The sequence below is a fragment of the Pelobates fuscus genome, chromosome 13 (assembly GCF_036172605.1).
Source record: "Pelobates fuscus isolate aPelFus1 chromosome 13, aPelFus1.pri, whole genome shotgun sequence".
Taxonomy (NCBI): Eukaryota; Metazoa; Chordata; class Amphibia; order Anura; family Pelobatidae; genus Pelobates; species Pelobates fuscus.
In genome coordinates, this window is record NC_086329.1 from 17119853 (window position 1) to 17139101 (window position 19249).

Here is a 19249-nt window from a genome sequence, read left to right on the forward strand (position 1 = left end):
AGGCTTATCTTTTGACAGAACATTACTGCATTATGGAATATAATTTAATACAAGATCATGCGTTACAATAATAGAACATATGGAATATAGAAAAGTGCCGGAATGTGAAAATTGTATTGTCTGACGCATGGGACATGTGGTTTATTTGGTAGTTCACCGTAGCTGTGGGCAAGCGACAGGGCTGCTATTGACAGGACAGTGTTTGGGTCACGGTGTGTGAGCTCTATACTTTCAGACAACATTAAAAGTGAAATAATGTAAACCGGAATTTCACGAGTATCGCTGATGTAGCCTTAATCTCTGTACAATTTCTGTACAGTGCAACAACCACACAGTAGCGCTGCAGCTGCTGCCCAGCAAGGAGGCTATGAAATCCCTGCCAGACTAAGGACCCTGCATAATCTGGTGATTCAGTATGCCTCCCAGGGCAGGTACGAAGTTGCTGTGCCTCTCTGCAAGCAAGCTCTTGAAGACCTGGAGAAGACTTCTGGCCATGATCACCCTGATGTCGCCACAATGCTCAATATACTGGCTCTGGTCTACAGGTTGGTGTTGTTTTATAATCCGTTGGAATGCTAAGTAGATTAATCCCATTTAAATGTTTTCCCCGTGTGACTATGGAGCATGTAAAGGTTGGTTTTGAAAGGGTACATCTTGTTGGGCGTATTTACATTCTGTCATTAATAGGACAAATTAATTTTATAGCACCCAGTTACATGGATCCTGTTTGCTTTGCCAGACAAATTATCTACGAAAACGCTGTTTTTTGTTTGTTGTTCTTCATACAGTCAGGACTTAGGCATCATAAGCGCTGCATACTGATGTAGTGGTTATGGTACTACTAGGCTGTGGGTGTGTCCCTCTCTTGCTGGTCCTTGTTTTGAGCAATTTGATCAAAACTGGTCCCCGAGGACCCTTCGACCTTGCTCCCCCATTCTGATGGTAATATCAATAAAGCAATAGTCCGTATTTGGATGGTAATGATTGACTTAGTGTGACCTTGGTATGAGGGCTTTTAATTTATCCTTTGTTCTGATCCGTTCCTCACCTTCTGAAATCACAATCCCTGTGGAAATGTTAGTTTATATTATTTTCTTTATTTATAGAGAATATATTTTGAATTGTAAAATAAGCTTAACATGTTTTTATCATCTAAATTTATTTCAGGGATCAGAATAAATATAAGGATGCCGCAAACCTACTAAATGATGCCTTGGCAATCCGTGAGAAAACTTTGGGCAAAGATCACCCAGCAGTAAGTAACTGGAGGATTCTATCTTTAAATTTCCTTGTGTCTCTGTTTGTTACATTCTGCACACCGTTTAAGTTTTAATATTAAACTCAACAGGCAAGGTTGCATGTGAACTGGCTGTCGAGTAGAGGTAGAAGGTAGGTCTTCTCAAAGCCCCCAAAGCTGGTTTATCAATCACAACCTCTCTGCATTGCAGCTTAGACTTGTCATCCTTGTTAAAGCAGCAGTACTACCTGCAATATTTTAAGACGCAGATACTGGCAGCAAAATATTTCTGTTCCACTGGTCTAGGACTACATCCATATGTGTATTGGTGTATTAACTTCCTGTACAGCTAGCTTGTTTGGAAACACCTTATTTCTAATTTGAAGTATTTTTGTACTATACATAATACTAGAAATAGAATTTAAAGGAGATTAGTTTTTCCAGGTTAAATAAATTAGTCATGTGAAACAAGTAGAGGGAGCGGATTGGTTGGTTGAAAAAGCTATTTGCTATGGCAGCACAAAAATCTTGGTTTTTTTTTTTTTTTATATATGTATGTAAATCAGAGGAGACATTTTAAAGGAGACGTCTGCTTCCTCTTTACTTTTAATACACTGTTAATATTCAGTCCTAGCAACTCCTTTTAGATGACGTCCCTATTTTGCACTTTTTGTTATAGACAAATGTGTGTTTATTCTTAAAGGACCACTCTAGGCACCCAGACCACTTCAGCTTAATGAAGTGGTCTGGGTGCCAGGTCCAGCTAGGGTTAACTAATTGTTTTTGTCAGAGCCTAACCGCCGGCATCCGCTACCCTAAGACTTCCGGGTAGACGGAGCGCGGCCACTCCCCCTCCTGACGGGGTCGTTCCCAGGATACATAGGGAGACCGCGCCAACGCCAAAGGGCTGGATTAATTTGAAAGCCTCCCGCGAACTCCAAACTCTAAAGAGAAATTGAATTTACCTCTACTGTGTACCGGACCCGGACTGTTTAACGTTGACCCCCCTTCTCCTCTCCTCGACCACGGACTTGGCCTTTGGAATACTCTTTTGTCTGCAGCTACCTTATCCAATCTGGGAACAACTTTTACAGAACCTGGACTACCACCCCTACAAAGCTAAGTAGTACTCATCGTCCTAACCAGGATTATAACTGCTTGCATTTCTGCTTACACTCTATTGCCTCTACCTCACTAATTATTCTGCTGCCTATTTACTAATTCTAATTTGGAAGCTCCTCTCTGCTATGGACTAAATATTGCTTTAAACTAAACTACTGCGAATCCTGCTGCTGTTTATCTTCTGCCAAAGAATTAAAGATACGGTACAAGTACTGAATAACCTTTATTTCAATTGTTACCATTTAATTCACATTATCAGTTATCTGCAGTTGTGTTCCATATTGTTAATAAGTGAGCATAACAGTTTTATAAACATAGCAGTTTCAGAGAAACTGCTATGTTTATCAATTAGTTAAGCCTTCCCCTATTTCCTCTAGTGGCTGTCTCACTGACAGCCGCTAGAGGCGCTTGCGTGATTCTCACTGTGAAAATCAGTGAGAGCACGCAAGCGTCCATAGGAAAGCATTATGAATGCTTTCCTATGTGACCGGCTGAATGCGCGCGCAGCTCTTGCCGCGCGTGCGCATTCAGCCGACGGGGAGGAACGGAGGCGGAGAGGAGGAGGAGAGCTCCCCGCCCAGCGCTGGAAAAAGGTAAGTTTTTACCCCTTTCCCCTTTCCAGAGCCGGGCGGGAGGGGGTCCCTGAGGGTGGGGGCACCCTCAGGGCACTCTAGTGCCAGGAAAACGAGTATGCTTTCCTGGCACTAGAGTGGTCCTTTAAGCAAAATAGTTTCCATTGCACTAGATTTCGTAACCTGTGTTGAATAGAATCAACAAGGCCTTGTTCCTTCTAATTTTAAATCAAGGTTAGGCAGCTCCAGCCTTGTTATTGTTGTTGTGACTCTGTCATAGATAGCAATGTTGTGTATTAACTCTGTAGAGCTATGTGGTTACTGCACGTGAGGGATTTTTTTAAATCTATTGATTAGCACTATTGGAGTTTCAAGGCATTTTGTCATGAAAGGATATTGCATCAATAAGTGGCAGTTAGAGCTAAACTTTTCATTCCATTTTTCTTTTCCCCATTTCTAAAACACAAAACTGAATAACAGAGGAGATTTTACCTAGAGCAGGGAGCACTGCTGCTTTACAGGATTCACTTGAATTTCATTCTTTTAAAATATATGTATTTTTTAAATCATTGCATGCAATAGCAAAACTCTTCTGAAACAATTTTAATGTGATTTTCTTACAAATCTGCATAGATATATTTAAAGGAAAATTAAAAACAAAAATGACACCATTCTCTGTAGAATTCCTTATGTCAAAGGTAAATTCTGAAAACCGAAATAGGATTTTGTATTTGCTATTTTAACATCCACGTGATATCAACTGGTGCCAGGTGTCGTTGCAGAAGCCCAACATGACTGCACATATATGTAGTAATTAAAGAAGGTGTTGGCACTATTGTACATGAATCAACATGACAATGGAAACGGGCTACACCTAACATGTAAGGCTGACTGAAAGAAGGTTCAAATGTTAAGACGCTTGGATGGAAAAAATAGCTTTTTTGTTTTTTTTCGTTCAGTCGTTGAAGATTTCAAATTGTAATGCTTCAAACAATTATTCTTACTATTCTGTAAGTTAGAATATCTTTCCAGGTTTAATCATATCCTTCAATCCTCTGTAATCTAAACACTTTAAATTGTCAATGTTTTACTGTTCCCTGATTTGCAAATTGTTTCCAATATGTAGACTTCGGGTTGAATAATATGCAGCTTTAAAAATTCTTTGATCTCCTCCTGTCATTCTGAGAAGGGAGACGGTATTGGTGGCTTACAGATTGCAAAGACCAGCTCGCTCTTATAGAATGCACACATCAATCCTATTAGCACATTTTAAATGAACACTTAATTTAAAAATTGTGTTGCTAAATCTTTTCTGTGTGGGTATTCAGCGATTTATTTTCTTTGTTTAGGTTGCAGCCACCCTTAATAACCTTGCAGTGCTTTATGGAAAGAGAGGAAAATACAGGGAAGCAGAGCCTTTGTGTAAAAGAGCTCTGGAGATCCGGGAAAAGGTAATGTTCCAATACGAAATAACAGCCATTCATTGCTAATACACAAGGACCGGTCCTACACCTTCATTGGTTTCCGTTCACTCTCCAATTTATTCGTAAACCTGTTAAGTCAGTTCTGTGGGTCAGAAACAATGACTTCAGAATTATTTACTGTAACAAGAAAGATTTTAAAGCAACTTAACGCTGTTCCTATAACTCTGATCCTGCTGTATGTCTTCCATACAATTCTTAATTATTTTACTATTGTTGCCTCCCTTGGTCATCTGGATGTATATGCATTCTCTTGCATTTCTGATTTCTGGGTGTGAAAACTAGTGCAGTGAGTTAGGGTGGGGGTGCAGAGTGTTTGACTATAAAACAGCCTACGGATTAGTGTGTATTTATTTGGGTGGATAAAAAGCTTGACTATAAAGTGGGCCTGTCATTTACAACATGTATGACTAACAAGGCCAGCTTCAGGTGAGTATACAGTAATCCCTTTATGTGAAGGGCTTAGGCATGTCCCTTTAAATTGTGATGTGCAAGCTGTGTATGATGGAGCAGTCTGCCTATAGAATGAGCTTGTGATAAATGCACTAATTGCAAACTATATCGACCTAATACTTCTGGCTAATGAAATCCCTTTCTCTCCAACAACTGCCTGTGATCAGAATCCTTCACTTAGTTTTTGGATTTATTTATTTTTTTTATTTAATTTTTTAAAGTAAAACCACAAATACTTCATACAACTCTAGGTTAGCCATTACAATGGACTCTAAAATGTTTCTAATTATTGTATTTAGTGATGATTCCTACAAATATGTATTCCTAATATTACAGTTCCTTATTATTATTATTTTTTTTTTTTTAAAGAGAGATCCCTTACCATTATTGAGTAAAATAGTTTTACTCAAATTAGTTCCATGGCCCTCCGGTCCTTCCACGGTTCCTTCTCTGGCTAAAATCATTAGTTTATCTCTGTCGATCCATTGCTTCCCCATAAGGTAACATTAAGGGACTAGAGTGCATGTGCAGCTATCATTCATCTATAGAGATCCATCAATATAACTCTATGGTGACTGTTTGGCATCTTTATGTAGAGTGTGACGACTCTAATCACCAGTCCTGCATAGATACAGTACTGCAACAGGGAGGACCTCTAGTGGCTGCTGACTGATACACTAGAGGTGGTTTAAGGACAAATATAAACAATACATTTTCTCAGAAAAAACAGTGTTTACAATTGTTAGACAGCAGGGACATATTATTTGCTCTTGAACCACTACATTAAGCCGTATTGGTTCTGGTGCTTATTTTCCCTTTAAAGGCTGGCTGAGTGTCCACATACATCGGTGCTAGCAACATATCGTGTTACTGATGTAAGTGGTATTTGTAAAATGAATGTTCTTATGCAGGATTTGACTATAAATCCAATTTACTAGGATTGCTTGGAATGAAAGGGAGTGTAAAAGAGCTTGTATGTATAACTTTAAATATTTGCAAATCTGAAATACAGCTCATAGAGCTTGGGAAATGTTTTACTGTGATGTTGATCAGCAGTGAAGATTTGTGAGTATCGTGCAAAACCTCTATTATTTCAGGTTCTGGGGAAAGACCATCCGGATGTAGCCAAACAATTAAACAATTTGGCATTATTGTGCCAGAACCAAGGCAAGTATGAGGAAGTGGAATATTATTATCAGAGGGCCCTGGAAATCTACCAAACCAAACTGGGACCCGACGATGCCAACGTGGCTAAAACAAAAAACAACCTGGTAAGTTTGGGACTTACACATAGTAGGGTACGATTTTTCATGTGTGCGTTCGGTATGAAGAATGACTTATGTTTTTGTTTTACAGGCTTCCTGCTATTTGAAACAAGGAAAGTTTAAGCAAGCGGAAACTTTGTATAAGGAAATCCTGACCCGTGCTCACGAAAGGGAGTTTGGCTCAGTGGACGGTAAGGATCTCCGTTCAAAGCCTGGTTTAAAAGACCACACACGTTTTTCTGGTATCCATGCTATTTCCATTGAAATCAAAGTTCCATCCTTAGAGCTATTCTTGTTTTGAAGCTAACTTTGAGATTAACGTGAATCATTACACCATTACACTATTACTCTTCAGTAACATATGATTCCATCATAAGGTTGTTTTTTTGCCAGTGTTTAAATCCTGTCCTATTTTTCTTGTTTTATAGATGAAAACAAACCAATCTGGATGCATGCTGAAGAAAGGGAAAAATTCAAGGTAATAACAAAGTACCAAAATATTTAGTTCAACTGTAAAGTTATGTTCCCATACTTCTCTCCCTAAATAACAGTGACTTCAAGTTATCCAAATAAGAAACATTTTTTTTTTTTGAAAACACTTGTTTATTTGAAGCTTGCAACAATACCACACATGTCTGGGTGCAATCATCCAGTTCGCAATGAAGCATACATTTGATCAATCGGCATGTTGCAATTTCCACCTAGCATATAGCTGAATAAGAAGAAGATAAAACATATAAAAGTGTTACATAAAGAAAAATAAAATTATTACAGAAAAGCAGAGTTATATATGAAGAATAAGAAACATAGATATGAAAAAATTAAATCTGCATTCACCTGTGCTTTGGGTGCTCGCTAATGACTTCCCAGAGTGCTTTCTGTGATATTCTTTCCACTCTCTCAAACATTAACTGAAACATTGAGTTGCAAACTCTCCAGTCACCTGGCATTCATTGTTACTGTTAACAGTGGTTTCTGTGTCTGATTCTCTTTAAATGACAGCAAATGTATTCACTCTTATTAGGGTCCTAAATGTATACACCTCAATCTGATCTGTAGCCGATGATGCTCTGTCTAGACAGATTAGGAAAGGTTTAGCACAAGGTCTACATTTCTTGAAGCCAGACACCAGATATGTGTAAAACTTGATTGTTCCCATTAACCCTGAAATTTTCTTTTGGTATCAATTTGACTAAATTATTGTCCAAGGTTCCTAAATTAAGCTTAAATGTCGCTGTTATATGAAATCCGTATGGTATGTTACATTATTGGATTTTTTTTCTTCTTGATCAGAAATACTAATAAAGAAGATATAGTGACTAGCGTCTCATGGAGTTTTAAAGTGGAAAGATAACACTGAACTACAACTCGCAGAAACCCTTGATTTTACCCACAATGCATTGCTTTTTGGATTAGCTCTATGATATAGAACAGACCTAGGCAACCTTCGGCACTCCAGATGTTTTGGACTACACCTCCCATGATGCTTTGCCAGCATTCTGGGTGTAAGAGCATTATGGGAGATGTAGTCCACAACATCTGGAGTGCTGAAGGTTGCCTATCCCTGATATAGAAGGATGGTTGGGCATCATGTTTAAGTGGTCACAACCATGTTCACTACAGAATCTGCAAAACCTGGGGAAATGCAGCAAAATCAAATCCTAATAAATCAGATTTTAATTTTCTTTGCCATGGTTAATCATCATTACATTAGGAAATCCGTCACAAAACTGAAATTAAAATGGGAGCAATAGGGGACTCTGTACACCTCTCACTCATCAGCTCAGTAATTGGATTGTCTAGGTTTTTAGCACCAAAACGAGCCCTGACATAAGTGGCGTCTCATAACCCCCTATCACAACACAATCAACATATACATTTTTATACCGCTTTGTAGGAGTGTATATTCAAGTTACTGCTGTTTATCAGTTTCATATGAGAAAATCATAGAAAAATGATAAACCTTTCTTTTGAATTTGTTTTAATTTGTATATTAATGTGTTTTTACAAGTTAAAATCACAACCGTGTAGCTGCTGTCCATGGTTTACTTTGCTGCTTCCACTTAATATATGTCACTTAGACTGTGGCTTTGTGTTTCAGGGAAAGCAAAAGGATGGCACATTTGGAGAGTACGGTGGCTGGTACAAGGCCTGCAAGGTTGATAGGTAAGTGTACAATAATTTATATTTAACACTTAGAGCAGAACATGTCCACTGTACAAAAATAAGAGACGTTCCGTCACATGGGCTTACCGTTGAGAGATGACTTTGTAACCCCTCCTTGGTCCATACGCTTATTGAATGTTGGTGGGTATATCTGTGAGGTCTGCCCCGTGGCCAGTGTCTTCTCCAAGTCCAATTCTCACTTGACTAAAATTGTGCAATCTGCCAGGAAAAAGTACAAAAAGCTTTTAAAACATTTTTATAGGCTTATGTGTTATGAAATGTATAAGTGATAATATTGTTTGCACGTACTTCACTTATTTGAAAGTAATTTTGCAATGCAAATTTTGATATTAAAGTGAGGCACGCTATCGTAACAGACCTAGTTGTTTTTGCTTTAATATTTGAGTGTATAATTCTCCCCCTTCTTACACATCTCTGTCCAGTCCGACAGTCACTACAACACTGAAGAACCTTGGAGCACTTTATAGACGTCAGGGCAAGTTCGAAGCAGCAGAGACTTTAGAAGAGGCAGCAATGAGGTCAAGAAAGCAGGCAAGTTGTGATCTTTGTTGTGTTTGCACATAAATCCATCAATTTCCTTTTAGTGCATGTATGGAATATTCATTTTCCCTAAATCATTTTTTACCCATCTTCAGCTGTTAAGACAGTAGAACTCTTTCTGTTTGGCCCCTTTCATTTTGCATGTCCCTTGGTTGTCTTAAACCACCAAACATGTAAGATGCGATGAAGCACTAATACAAAGTAGGCTTTAAAAAAAAAAAAAATCACCCTGCAGTAGATTCAGTTGCGTTCATAAGTGATCGTTGCTGTTTCCTTGTGTTGAGAAGCCACATTGGTTGCTCCTAACTATTTCATTTGCTGTGAAAATAAATGAGTTGCAAGTTACTAAATGCCTAGTCATCCCTCAAAGACAGTGACTGACTGAAATAAGCCAGAAACCGTAAACGAACCGTACAAAGAATATATTTAAAGTAGGCTAAACTGTTATTCCTTATGATTTAGGGTATTTATAGGGTAGGCCCTAAAATGTCAAGTCCTAGAATACTAACCAGGCCTTAAAACCAGGTGTACGTTTTTACTCGCCAGGGTTAAATTTTAAAGGATCACTATAGTGTCAGGAAAACATAGTGGTTTTCCTGATACTATAGTGCCTTGAGGGGTTATTATTATTATTATTATTATTATTGCCATTTATATAGCGCCAACAGATTCCGTAGCGCTTTACAATATTTTGAGGGGGGGATGTAACAATAAATAAGACAATTACAAGAAAACTTACAGGAATAATAGGTTGAAGAGGACCCTGCTCAAATGAGCTTACAGTCTATAGGAGGTGGGGTATTAGAAACATTAGGATAGGAAATATCAAGTAGGAGTGAAGCAGAGCTGGAGGAGAGAGCAAAGGGGGGAGAGAGGGGTTAAAACCCCTTCAGCAGCTTACCTTATTCCAGCGCCGGGCTCCCTTGGCGCTGGTGACCTCTCCTTCCCCGCCGACGTCGGCTCCCTCGCGCATTCAGGCTGTCAATAGGAAAGCATTTTTCAATGCTTTCCTATGGACGCTCTGCGTGATGGAGGCATAATATGCCTCCAGCTTCGCAGATGTGCCTCTAGTGGCTGTCCGGAAGACAGCCACTAGAGGCTGGATTAACCCTCAATGTAAACAGCAGTGTCTATGAAACGGCTATGTTTGCATCTGAAGGATTAAAACCTGAGGGACATTGCACCCAGATCACTTCATTGAGCTGAAGTGGTCTGGGTGACTATAGTGCCACTTTAATGTTGTCAATGGTTAGTGGAGAGTGGAAAATGTTAGCCCTGGTATAAGGGTATACTTGACACTAACACTTAGTGCAGGTAGGCAAAGCATAAAATTTAAGAAATTGAGTGTGCTGCGTTCTTAATGGGTGTCAACTTTAGAAACATAGAAGGACATGGGGAAAATGCCTCAGTACCAAAATATTGCAACTAAGTTGCTTTAAAATCCTGCCTCTCTGCTGAATATTTTATTTCACTTTCGTTGTTTTTAGTAAGGGTCTCTTTCACTGCATATTGTGAAATGTAGATTCCAGTGTATGTAACGTTACAGTGTACTGAGCATGTTTGTTATGTTGATTGTGTTGTCATTGTGTATCTGTATAATACGGTCATAAAGAACCCTCTCACCATAGCTTCACCCCTATCATTTCATTATCACTGTGTGTCTTGCTGTACTGTTTTCTTTTATCTTCTTTCCTGCAAATGGGTCTCAGGGACTTCTTCCTCATTTACTTGTTACTAAAGGGTGCTGTCTCACAGGGACTAGACAATGTCCACAAGCAAAGAGTGGCAGAAGTATTAAATGACCCCGAAAGCATTGAAAAGCGGAGAAGCCGAGAGAGCCTGGACGTGGTAAAGTACGAGAGTGGCCCAGACGGAGGGGAGGAAGTGAGTATGAGCGTTGAGTGGAATGGGGTAAGTGCAGTACACATGTTCTCAATCTGTAACCAACCTTAAACTGCATTAACACAATTGGCATGCCGTTTAATCAACTTGTACAATAAGAAATCTCTTGCCTGACTCTTAAGTCTTTCACCACTTTTTATCCGGCCTCTTTTCTGAAAGTCTTGCAGTGCTGATTGAATGTCTACTTTTTTGGCACTTTATTATTTTTAGTATTTTATGGTGTACTTTAGCTCTCTGTTTGTTTGAAATCGTATTTCTATTTAATTGATAAGCGGTCCTTTGGAAGGCTTACCCCCACAAAGTCAACAAAACTCTTCCAACATCACAGCAACTATGCCAGAGCTGATTGCTGTGATCATGGTGCTAGGAAGATTCTTCTGGAGTCTGTCTAAAACCCCCATGCTTATTATTTAATTGTGTTAAATGTCCAGCACCCAATTTCTTCTGCCTCTCCCATTAACTTTTGCCATTCAGCTGTCTAAGTATTTGTGTGGAGTGTTCAAGCACTGTCTGTTCACACTGTTTAAGTCTGCCTCCTGATACTGCCGGAGGTGCCTACACCATAGCTTAGATGACAAATTGTGAAGCAGCTTTCGTTAAATGATTTTCATAATTAGCAATCTGAATGCTGGACACCTAATAGAAAATGCAAAGGAACTTCAAAATGGGAGTTTGTTGGTCCAGCTTTTTAGCGACATAACTACAGTAAGTTTTAGTATTTATGGTGTTAGGAGTGTCCTTTACAATTGTCATGGAGCGCTCTGTATATAAACGTAATGGATTTTGTAGAATGAGCGTTCGTCGTGCTACTGCAGTAAGAGGCCCATCCTTTGACCGTTAATGAATTGCTGGGAAAGCGAGGATGGGGACAATTGAAAGCTGATCTGTTAGAAATCAAAGGTGTATTCTGAATGGCTGCATTGAGTGATATTGGAGCACACCCACACTACATGAATCGTGAGATGCCTTCCTGGTCATTTTGGGCTTAATTGCCTCTTTCCTTTTTGGCTGTCGTGTTCCTGAAGAAGGAATAATTATTCAGATATTTAATTTCAATCTGTTCATTTTCTGTTTTGGCATATGTAACACTTACAGTACATCTTATTTATGTATGGCCTTGTTATTATTTTTATATATATATATATATATATTTCGTTTTTTTCCTGTGGTGTGCTAGCAGAGTCCCTTTTAATGGGTGCTAAATATTTTTGTTTTGTTTTTCTTCTTGTGACAATCAATCAGCACCTGTTAAACCTTCATTCAATTTCCTGTCCTCCGTTCTGTGAAAATGAAAAGCATGGGTCGTTCCCTAATTTCTGCTAATTTTGAACTGTGTACTGTGCTCTCCCCTTTATTTCTGCTGAACTTTGCATGTTGTGTGTTAAACCTTCTGTACTGTTATTTGAAAGAAAAGAGGGATGTTAATAAGCGTAGCAAAGGGTGTGGAAGATGAGTAGTTGTATATAATTTTTGTTTTATTGACTAGATATTGGGTGAAGTCTAGCAGTATTTCTAGGTCTGTCATTCACTCCCTTAACGAGTTTACTATTCATACTCAAGATGTTAATACATACTTCCTACAATTATCAAAGTTGTTCTCCAACATCTGGAGAGCAGCTTGCCAGGAATTTGTCACATGGATGCAATAAAAAAAACCAAAAAAAACAGTTTATTTCTTCATCTTTACTTCTCAAATCCCATATTGTTATGTTTTTTTTTTTCTTTACTTTTTATTTTAAAGCTTGTATGTGAAAAGTACCACATTCCATCTACTTTTTATTCACATTTAATTTGCTTGTGACATCATCCTCTTGTACTCCTGTGGCCATGTGTAGTCCTCCGATTGCCTGCGAGTATATTGGCCAATGATGACCATTTGGCTACCTCTCCTCCAGAGAGAATGTGTCCGTTGCAAAAAAAGGCATGCTTTGTTTAATTTTTCCATCATCCCTGCATGGATCGTGACCTATTACGTTTTATTTCGTTTTATTAACTAGGCACTTAATGCTCAGGTTTCGTAGGCACAATAGCGAAGTAAACGGGATTTAAAAGCTTTGAGGATTTAGTTTACAATACACAAGGTCCGAACGTCTCCTACCTACTGATTACAGGATTAAAGTTGACTTCAGCAACTTTCCCTCAAGTTACATTTTGCAAAGCCCTAGTGTTTGTAAACCGGATGTTGCTTTGGTGGCCTGACACTGAAAAATAAAGTCCTAGAAATAAGGAATGTTGCGGCGCTGCTCCTTCGCTGAATACATTTTATTTCAGCGTGCAGTAAAGTGGGCCTGGCAGGGTTGCACTTACTGTGCTTGTCGGAGTCCTACATCTTAAGTGGTGACACATTGCCTGGTGCACTGAGGAGCAATGTTGGGATGCCTCTTCTTACTGCTGTGCTATTGCGGTTTTAGGGGCCGGAGTATTTGTTCAACATTAAGTAGTGTAGAACAGATCTATTTTTTTTACAATTATTTTTTCTTTCTTCTTTAGATAGCCAATACTAAAGGGGTCTGTCTAAACACCATAACCACTACAGGCTGCTCTCGTGATGATCATGCTTGCAGGCTACTTTCTCTATCACCTAGCACCTCTTAGCCAATTACTAGCAATATTAACAGTGCTAATACAGAAATTCTGTATTAAAACTTCTATATCGGTAATATTGTGAGTTATAGGCCAGGCCACGCCAATAACCTGCTAGCACCTTAACCACTACATCTGGTTATGGTGCTCTGACTGCCCTTTTTAATGCTAGCACTTTCAAAACTAAGAAGAAAGTCTAAAGGGTAGGGAAACAAAAACCTTGCTAAAGCTTAACTTTTAATATAATAAAGTTTTATTAATGTTGGATCATAAAATATATTACAATGCAACGAAAAATAATTGCTGCCAAAATTGTGTTTGTGAAAAAACAGGGGAAAATGTGCTTTTAAGGACATTATGAATACACTTAGATAAATGTAGAATATGGATTCAGTTTATAGACCTGTGTTACTGAAATAAAGTGTAAATCACAACTACACAAGACATTGACAGTCTTCCAGACTTTCTAGTATTGGGTCGCTAGTAGACCCAGAAACTATCTGGCTTATACATTTGATAGTTTTTATTAGCACAATGTATGGATTAATTAGTGGGACATTCCTGGAAAAAGGCTGTATCTTCCCTAAATCAGTATATTCGTGTTCCACGTCCATTTTAAACATTTTGATTTTTTTTGTCACTGCATGTGCTTGGGCAAAGGAAGTGCATGCAAGCTTCATTTTAACACATCTTCCATTATTTTGTTATTTTTGTACTGCTTACAATTTACTTTTTCTTTTATCTTTAATGATTTGATTTTAACATTTGATGGTACACACAGTCTCTGTATAAAAGGTTCTACAGCACATCAATAACATACATATTTAATGACATTGCTAATGTCAGCCTCAGCTGCTGGAGGATTAATTTGCTGGTGATCCTTAATCCTGGTTTATGTCTAAAGCCAGGTGCTCATTAAAATGTTATCTTCTGTATTGAGCACTGAGAGTCCTATCCGAGGCCTCCCATCAGAGTAATATTTATGTAGATATTAAAATGAGTGTAGTGTGTATGTATACATAATGATAGCAGGTACCTGTAATTCTGAAATGTAAAAATAATCTAAAGAAAACAAAACGCTAAGCAGACTGAAAGGACCACAAGTGCCCAACGGAGCCAGGCAGGTTTTAAACCATGCATAAATGGCTTGACAGCTTCCATTTCTATTTACTTATTCATTTTTTTGTAGCGTCTTCCCTTGTAGAACGTTAGAATTTTACCATGCCTAAAAAAAAATTCTACTACTGATTGTAAATCCAGTCAGTAGAAAGTCATAAATTAACATAGACCACCACTTCAGTTACAAACTAGATTATCAAACTGGTGGTATTCATAAAATACCAACATAATCAGTTATAGGAGCAGGATTTAGTAAGTGCCACAAGTGTTCAGTATGAAGGGCTTATATTCTAGACGCAAAAGTGGAGTGATGGGTACATTCCAAAATTCAGGCAAAAAACGAATCCGAGGCAGTTGTTTATCAACTGTAGAACCTTTGGCAGCTGATGTGTTTTAAATATCATAACATTCCTTCCCTTCTTTATTGTATCCATCGTACAAATCTATCCTGCTCTTTCCTGACCTTTCTTATTCTGCTTCGTAGCGTTACTTGTAACTAGATTAGTTCCCTGAAGTAGTTTAGATGTCCAATTCCGCCACTGGATCAGAAGTTAAAGCTGTGTTAAAACTTTATTTGCTTTTCTCAATTCAGAAAATTAACAATTTCTTGCAAAATAGGTATTTATGGCCTAAGAATACTGTAGCTCAAATGTTCAAAACTGAAAACTGTTGATTAATTTTCCAACAGTTTCATGGAGATATCTTTTTCTCTCTCCCTCTTTTTCTCTCTCCCTCTCTGTCCGGCAGGCCTAGATGCCTTGTGTGAATCTAACTCTGTGTTTTGCATGACGAGTGTCAACCATCTAGAGCTTTAACCTCTGTCTCCAGTACTGAGCACTGTGCCCTAACCACTCCTTTTAGGAAACTTCTTCAAGCTATCATGCACTTCCTTGTAAATTGATCATTTCGTCCGCGCTGATACTCTTCCACCTGACTTTTTATCTTTTCTTTTTTTCTTTTCTTTTTTTTTTTTTTTTTTTTAGTAGTGTACATCAGTGGCTTTGCCAATCTGTAATCTAACTATAAAGAAATGTAATCTGATCATTAAACTGTGTGTACATTCTATTAAGTCACTAAATGCATAGGAGAGAACTTATAAGCTAGTTGCTCTCTGTGGAAGGTCAATAAGATCTGAAGGTCCATAATGGCATGATCGGGACCTCTGCACAGAAATTATTCACTGTAGAGTCAAGGCATGTGCTTAAAATATCCATGGAGAGACCCTTTATTTGGATACCATCAATATGGATTTATGGATCTCTGCAATTAATTGTAATTAGCACTAGAGCTAATACAGTCTTAGTGTGGCCCTTTTTTTTGGCAGTTGTGCTTCTACTAATCTTTAAGTGTTTGGTGATATGTGTAAAATGTCTTTCTAACTTCTAATAAACTATCTCCAACTGACCAATGACTGTGTCTCGTTTCTGCTTGTTGGACTTTAATGCTTGCGTGTCCATTCATTGATACTCTAGAGCAGCGATTCCCACATTTTTATTTGTTATAAAGTTCTCAAGTGGTATGATCTTTGGGCCAGTTAAAACACATGATTTAATGTTAAATAATCATTTTTTTTGGTTAACAAATTTCCTAAATGGGAGCACAGCTCTAGTGTAGACGACCATATTCATCTTTCTAACAAGTCTTTCTCTTTCAAAGTTTAGAGAAAATGTTACCATAGCATGTTTTTGTTGAGTCTGAAGCATGGTTGGACAACACCACCTTCCTGCTTTTACCACATTACAGCATGTCGTCAGGATGATGACGTTTGTGGGTCAACACCTGGATTACTGCACATCCAGTCCAAGTATTTGGGGTCTAGCAAGGTGTTGTCCCAGAATACAAATGTTTTATAGAGGAGAAAACACATGATCAAATAAAACTAAAACCCGTATGTATGCATGTCTGGTTTCCCCAAATACATTTTAGCAACTGCAGCCCTTTCCAGAGGGAAGTTGGTTACAAGTTAGGCGGTGCAGTGTTGTCCCTCCATGTAGAATAGTAGTTTCATGGCAAACTATAGTGTGTTTTTTTTGTTTTGTTTGTCTTCTAAGTTACCGGTATTTTATAATCCCACAAGCGCAATATTTGTGTTGGTGAATTACACATGAGTGGGCAGCTAGTTATACTACCAAGGTTTTTCACAAAGCGTGAATTTCCCCATTTTTGGCCACACTAGCTGAATTGGAAACCTTTTACAAGCCATTTAGACTATTTTGGTCAAAACTTTAAATTCCTTTTGAATTCTTGACTATTTTCACTTTAATTAATTTACAATTTAAATTATCAGGGATCCCAATAATAATTCAAAGTGAAGAATAGCAAATTTTAGACCAAAGTAACCCAAACCCATAATGGACTTAGATAATTTTTCCATTTCAGCTATTTTGGTCTTAAAGGGTTACTCCAAGGATCTTGATTTAAAGTGGTCATGGTGCCTGGAATCTGTATGCGCAGTGTTTTTGCTTTGAAATGCTGCACATATGGGGGTTTAACCATTCTGCGGCCGAAGGAGAAACACCTCTATCAGCGTCACTGGGTCATCATCCTCCAGCCTAGAACAAGAGTTCTGGGCTGGATATTGTCAATTCTGAGCATATTTCTATGCACAGAAGCTCATTCATTGGATGTTAGTGGTCAGCTGATGCACTCAACCAATGAATGAGTCTGAAACTGCATCCGGGTTCTGCAGCTCTTCAGAAGCCATATATCGCAAGCCAGCACCACAGGAGACCAGATGGCTGGCGGGGACCAAGGTAAGACTGCAAAGCTTTGCAGTTACCAGGGAAGGGGGCCAGAGTACTCCTGGCATCATAACCACTTCAGTTGGCCATAGTGGTTATGATCCTTGGAGTAACCTTTCAAATTTTAAATGAATTCCAGGCAATTTAGTAATTAAAACAAAATCCTGTAAGAGTCTTGGACCTTGAAATCAAAGCGAATTCTTGTCTGGGAGTAAAGGGTTATGTTAACTGTACAATGGTCTACATTGAAATCCGCTTCTCGTCAGTGCTAACTGCAGCATGGAAGGTAAAGCATTTAATTTTACCCAATATTACAAATGTATGTTTCATTTCACCTTTAGATGAGCTTTTTCTCATGTGGAAGTCCCTGCCTATGGGTCTAATATTTAAAACGGGGTTACCCAAATGGTAGTTATGGACTTACACCTTCCGTGATGCTTCTAGAGCATCGTGGGATTTGTAGTTCTGCAACAGCTGGGGAAACTACCTTTTGAGCACCCCCGAGTTTTAAAGAGACATTAGGATGCAACTGTGTTAAAAATTCTCTGTCCTCTCTGCCTTAGAATGTCTGAACAACGAAACACTCTCACCGCTCTTAAAGTAGTAAGGTGTGTTTATCATGTTCACTTGTCTCGCACGGTATGTGGATGTGGTACATTTTTCAAACTAATCCTCCAGCCAGTTTATGCACAAAACGGAAACAAAATCTGCAATGATTTTCTATAGTGGCTAAAATACTGTAGACTACAGCCATATTTTTTTCTTCTTCCCCCATCAAAGCCTGGTTACAAAAATCATTTGAGCCCTTTTTTTTTTTTTTTTTTTTTAAACCGTGTGAAATTTTAGACTTTGTATAATAAAAACTGACTTTTCATGCCTGTTAACCTCTTATTTTTAGGATGGCACTGGATCTTTAAAGAGGAGTGGTTCCTTTAGCAAGCTCCGCGCTTCAATTAGGCGCAGCAGCGAGAAACTGGTTAGGAAGTTGAAAGGAGGAAGTTCACGAGATGGTGAACCAAAGAATCCTGGGTAATTATCCATTGCTGGCTGGCTTTCGGTGCCCCTGGCAAAATGTAGCTTTGCACTGTAATGTAAGGAGATCATGTCTTAATGAAATGTGGATAAAGTATGCAGGGTCTAAGGTCATTCTGTCATTAATTCACAAGTTCATATCTTGCTCTTTTTACTGTACTGTGTGAGACAAACCGATATTCCTTCCTTTGTGCAGAGCAGGCACTCTTCGACCTCTCTACCATCTGATCAGCAGAAATTGTTCATATTACGTCTTCCATTCTAAATAGAAACCCCCCCCCCCCCCCCTTTTTTTTTGGCCATTTTTATTTTTATTGCCCATTTGCACATAATTATAGATCAGAGTGGTTGCATTGACCATTCCTTTGTGATTTCAGCACCATCACGGAGTCCATCTGTTGGTGGGTTAAATTTTCTCCGTTACCTGGATAAACGAAAGAATCTATTGTGAAATTTAATTGCTTTTTGTTTTTTTTTGTTTTTTAAATCTGGCTTTTTATTTGAGCATATAATATAGTGGTTCTTAAGCATTCTGCCTAGATCACAGTGCACGCCAAGCTGTCTAATACAACAACAAAACGTGAATAGACATGAAATGATCTACTTATTACAAAAGTTTAAAATTAGAATTTGGGTCAATTATGCTTCTGTATGGTCAAATTCTGTTGCACAAAACCCCCAAAACATTTATTTTTATTTTTTTGTTAAATCTGAAAGGCCTCCTGGCATCATTTAGAATAACTCATTTAACCTGTTGTTGCAAGTATTAATGCACAGATTCCTTAAATGATTTACCTAATAAGTTTGGTTTTCTGCCTTGAGGATCCGTTTTTTACTTTGCTTATACATATAATTTCCTGCAGCACTGTATATTGTCTTTTTGCTCCTGCAAGGGAATAATGTCCTCCGTTTGAAATGGCCTAGGCTCAGTTGAGCTTTAGATATTCATTATATTGTTGTGAGTTCCAAAAATGCTCTCTTGTAGGCGATACTTGGACTTTTGCTAAATCGTGGG

General features: G+C 38.4%; 1 protein-coding gene across 9 annotated transcripts in view; it reads left to right on the top strand.

The window, feature by feature from the left end:
• KLC1 (kinesin light chain 1) overlaps window positions 1-19249 on the top strand; it is a 47973-nt gene that overhangs the window by 20290 nt on the left and 8434 nt on the right. For 2 of the 9 annotated variants that reach the window (XM_063439940.1, XM_063439944.1), the window contains exons 5-14: window positions 320-545; window positions 1168-1255; window positions 4281-4382; window positions 5963-6136; window positions 6222-6321; window positions 6559-6608; window positions 8232-8296; window positions 8740-8848; window positions 10598-10768; window positions 18101-18231. In XM_063439940.1, coding sequence (XP_063296010.1) covers window positions 320-545; window positions 1168-1255; window positions 4281-4382; window positions 5963-6136; window positions 6222-6321; window positions 6559-6608; window positions 8232-8296; window positions 8740-8848; window positions 10598-10768; window positions 18101-18231 — 1216 coding nt within the window. Of the gene's footprint in view, window positions 1-319; window positions 546-1167; window positions 1256-4280; window positions 4383-5962; window positions 6137-6221; window positions 6322-6558; window positions 6609-8231; window positions 8297-8739; window positions 8849-10597; window positions 10769-15208; window positions 15866-18100; window positions 18236-19249 lie in introns of those variants that run through there. The other 7 variants (XM_063439941.1, XM_063439945.1, XM_063439943.1 and 4 more) reach the window with 5 other exon arrangements.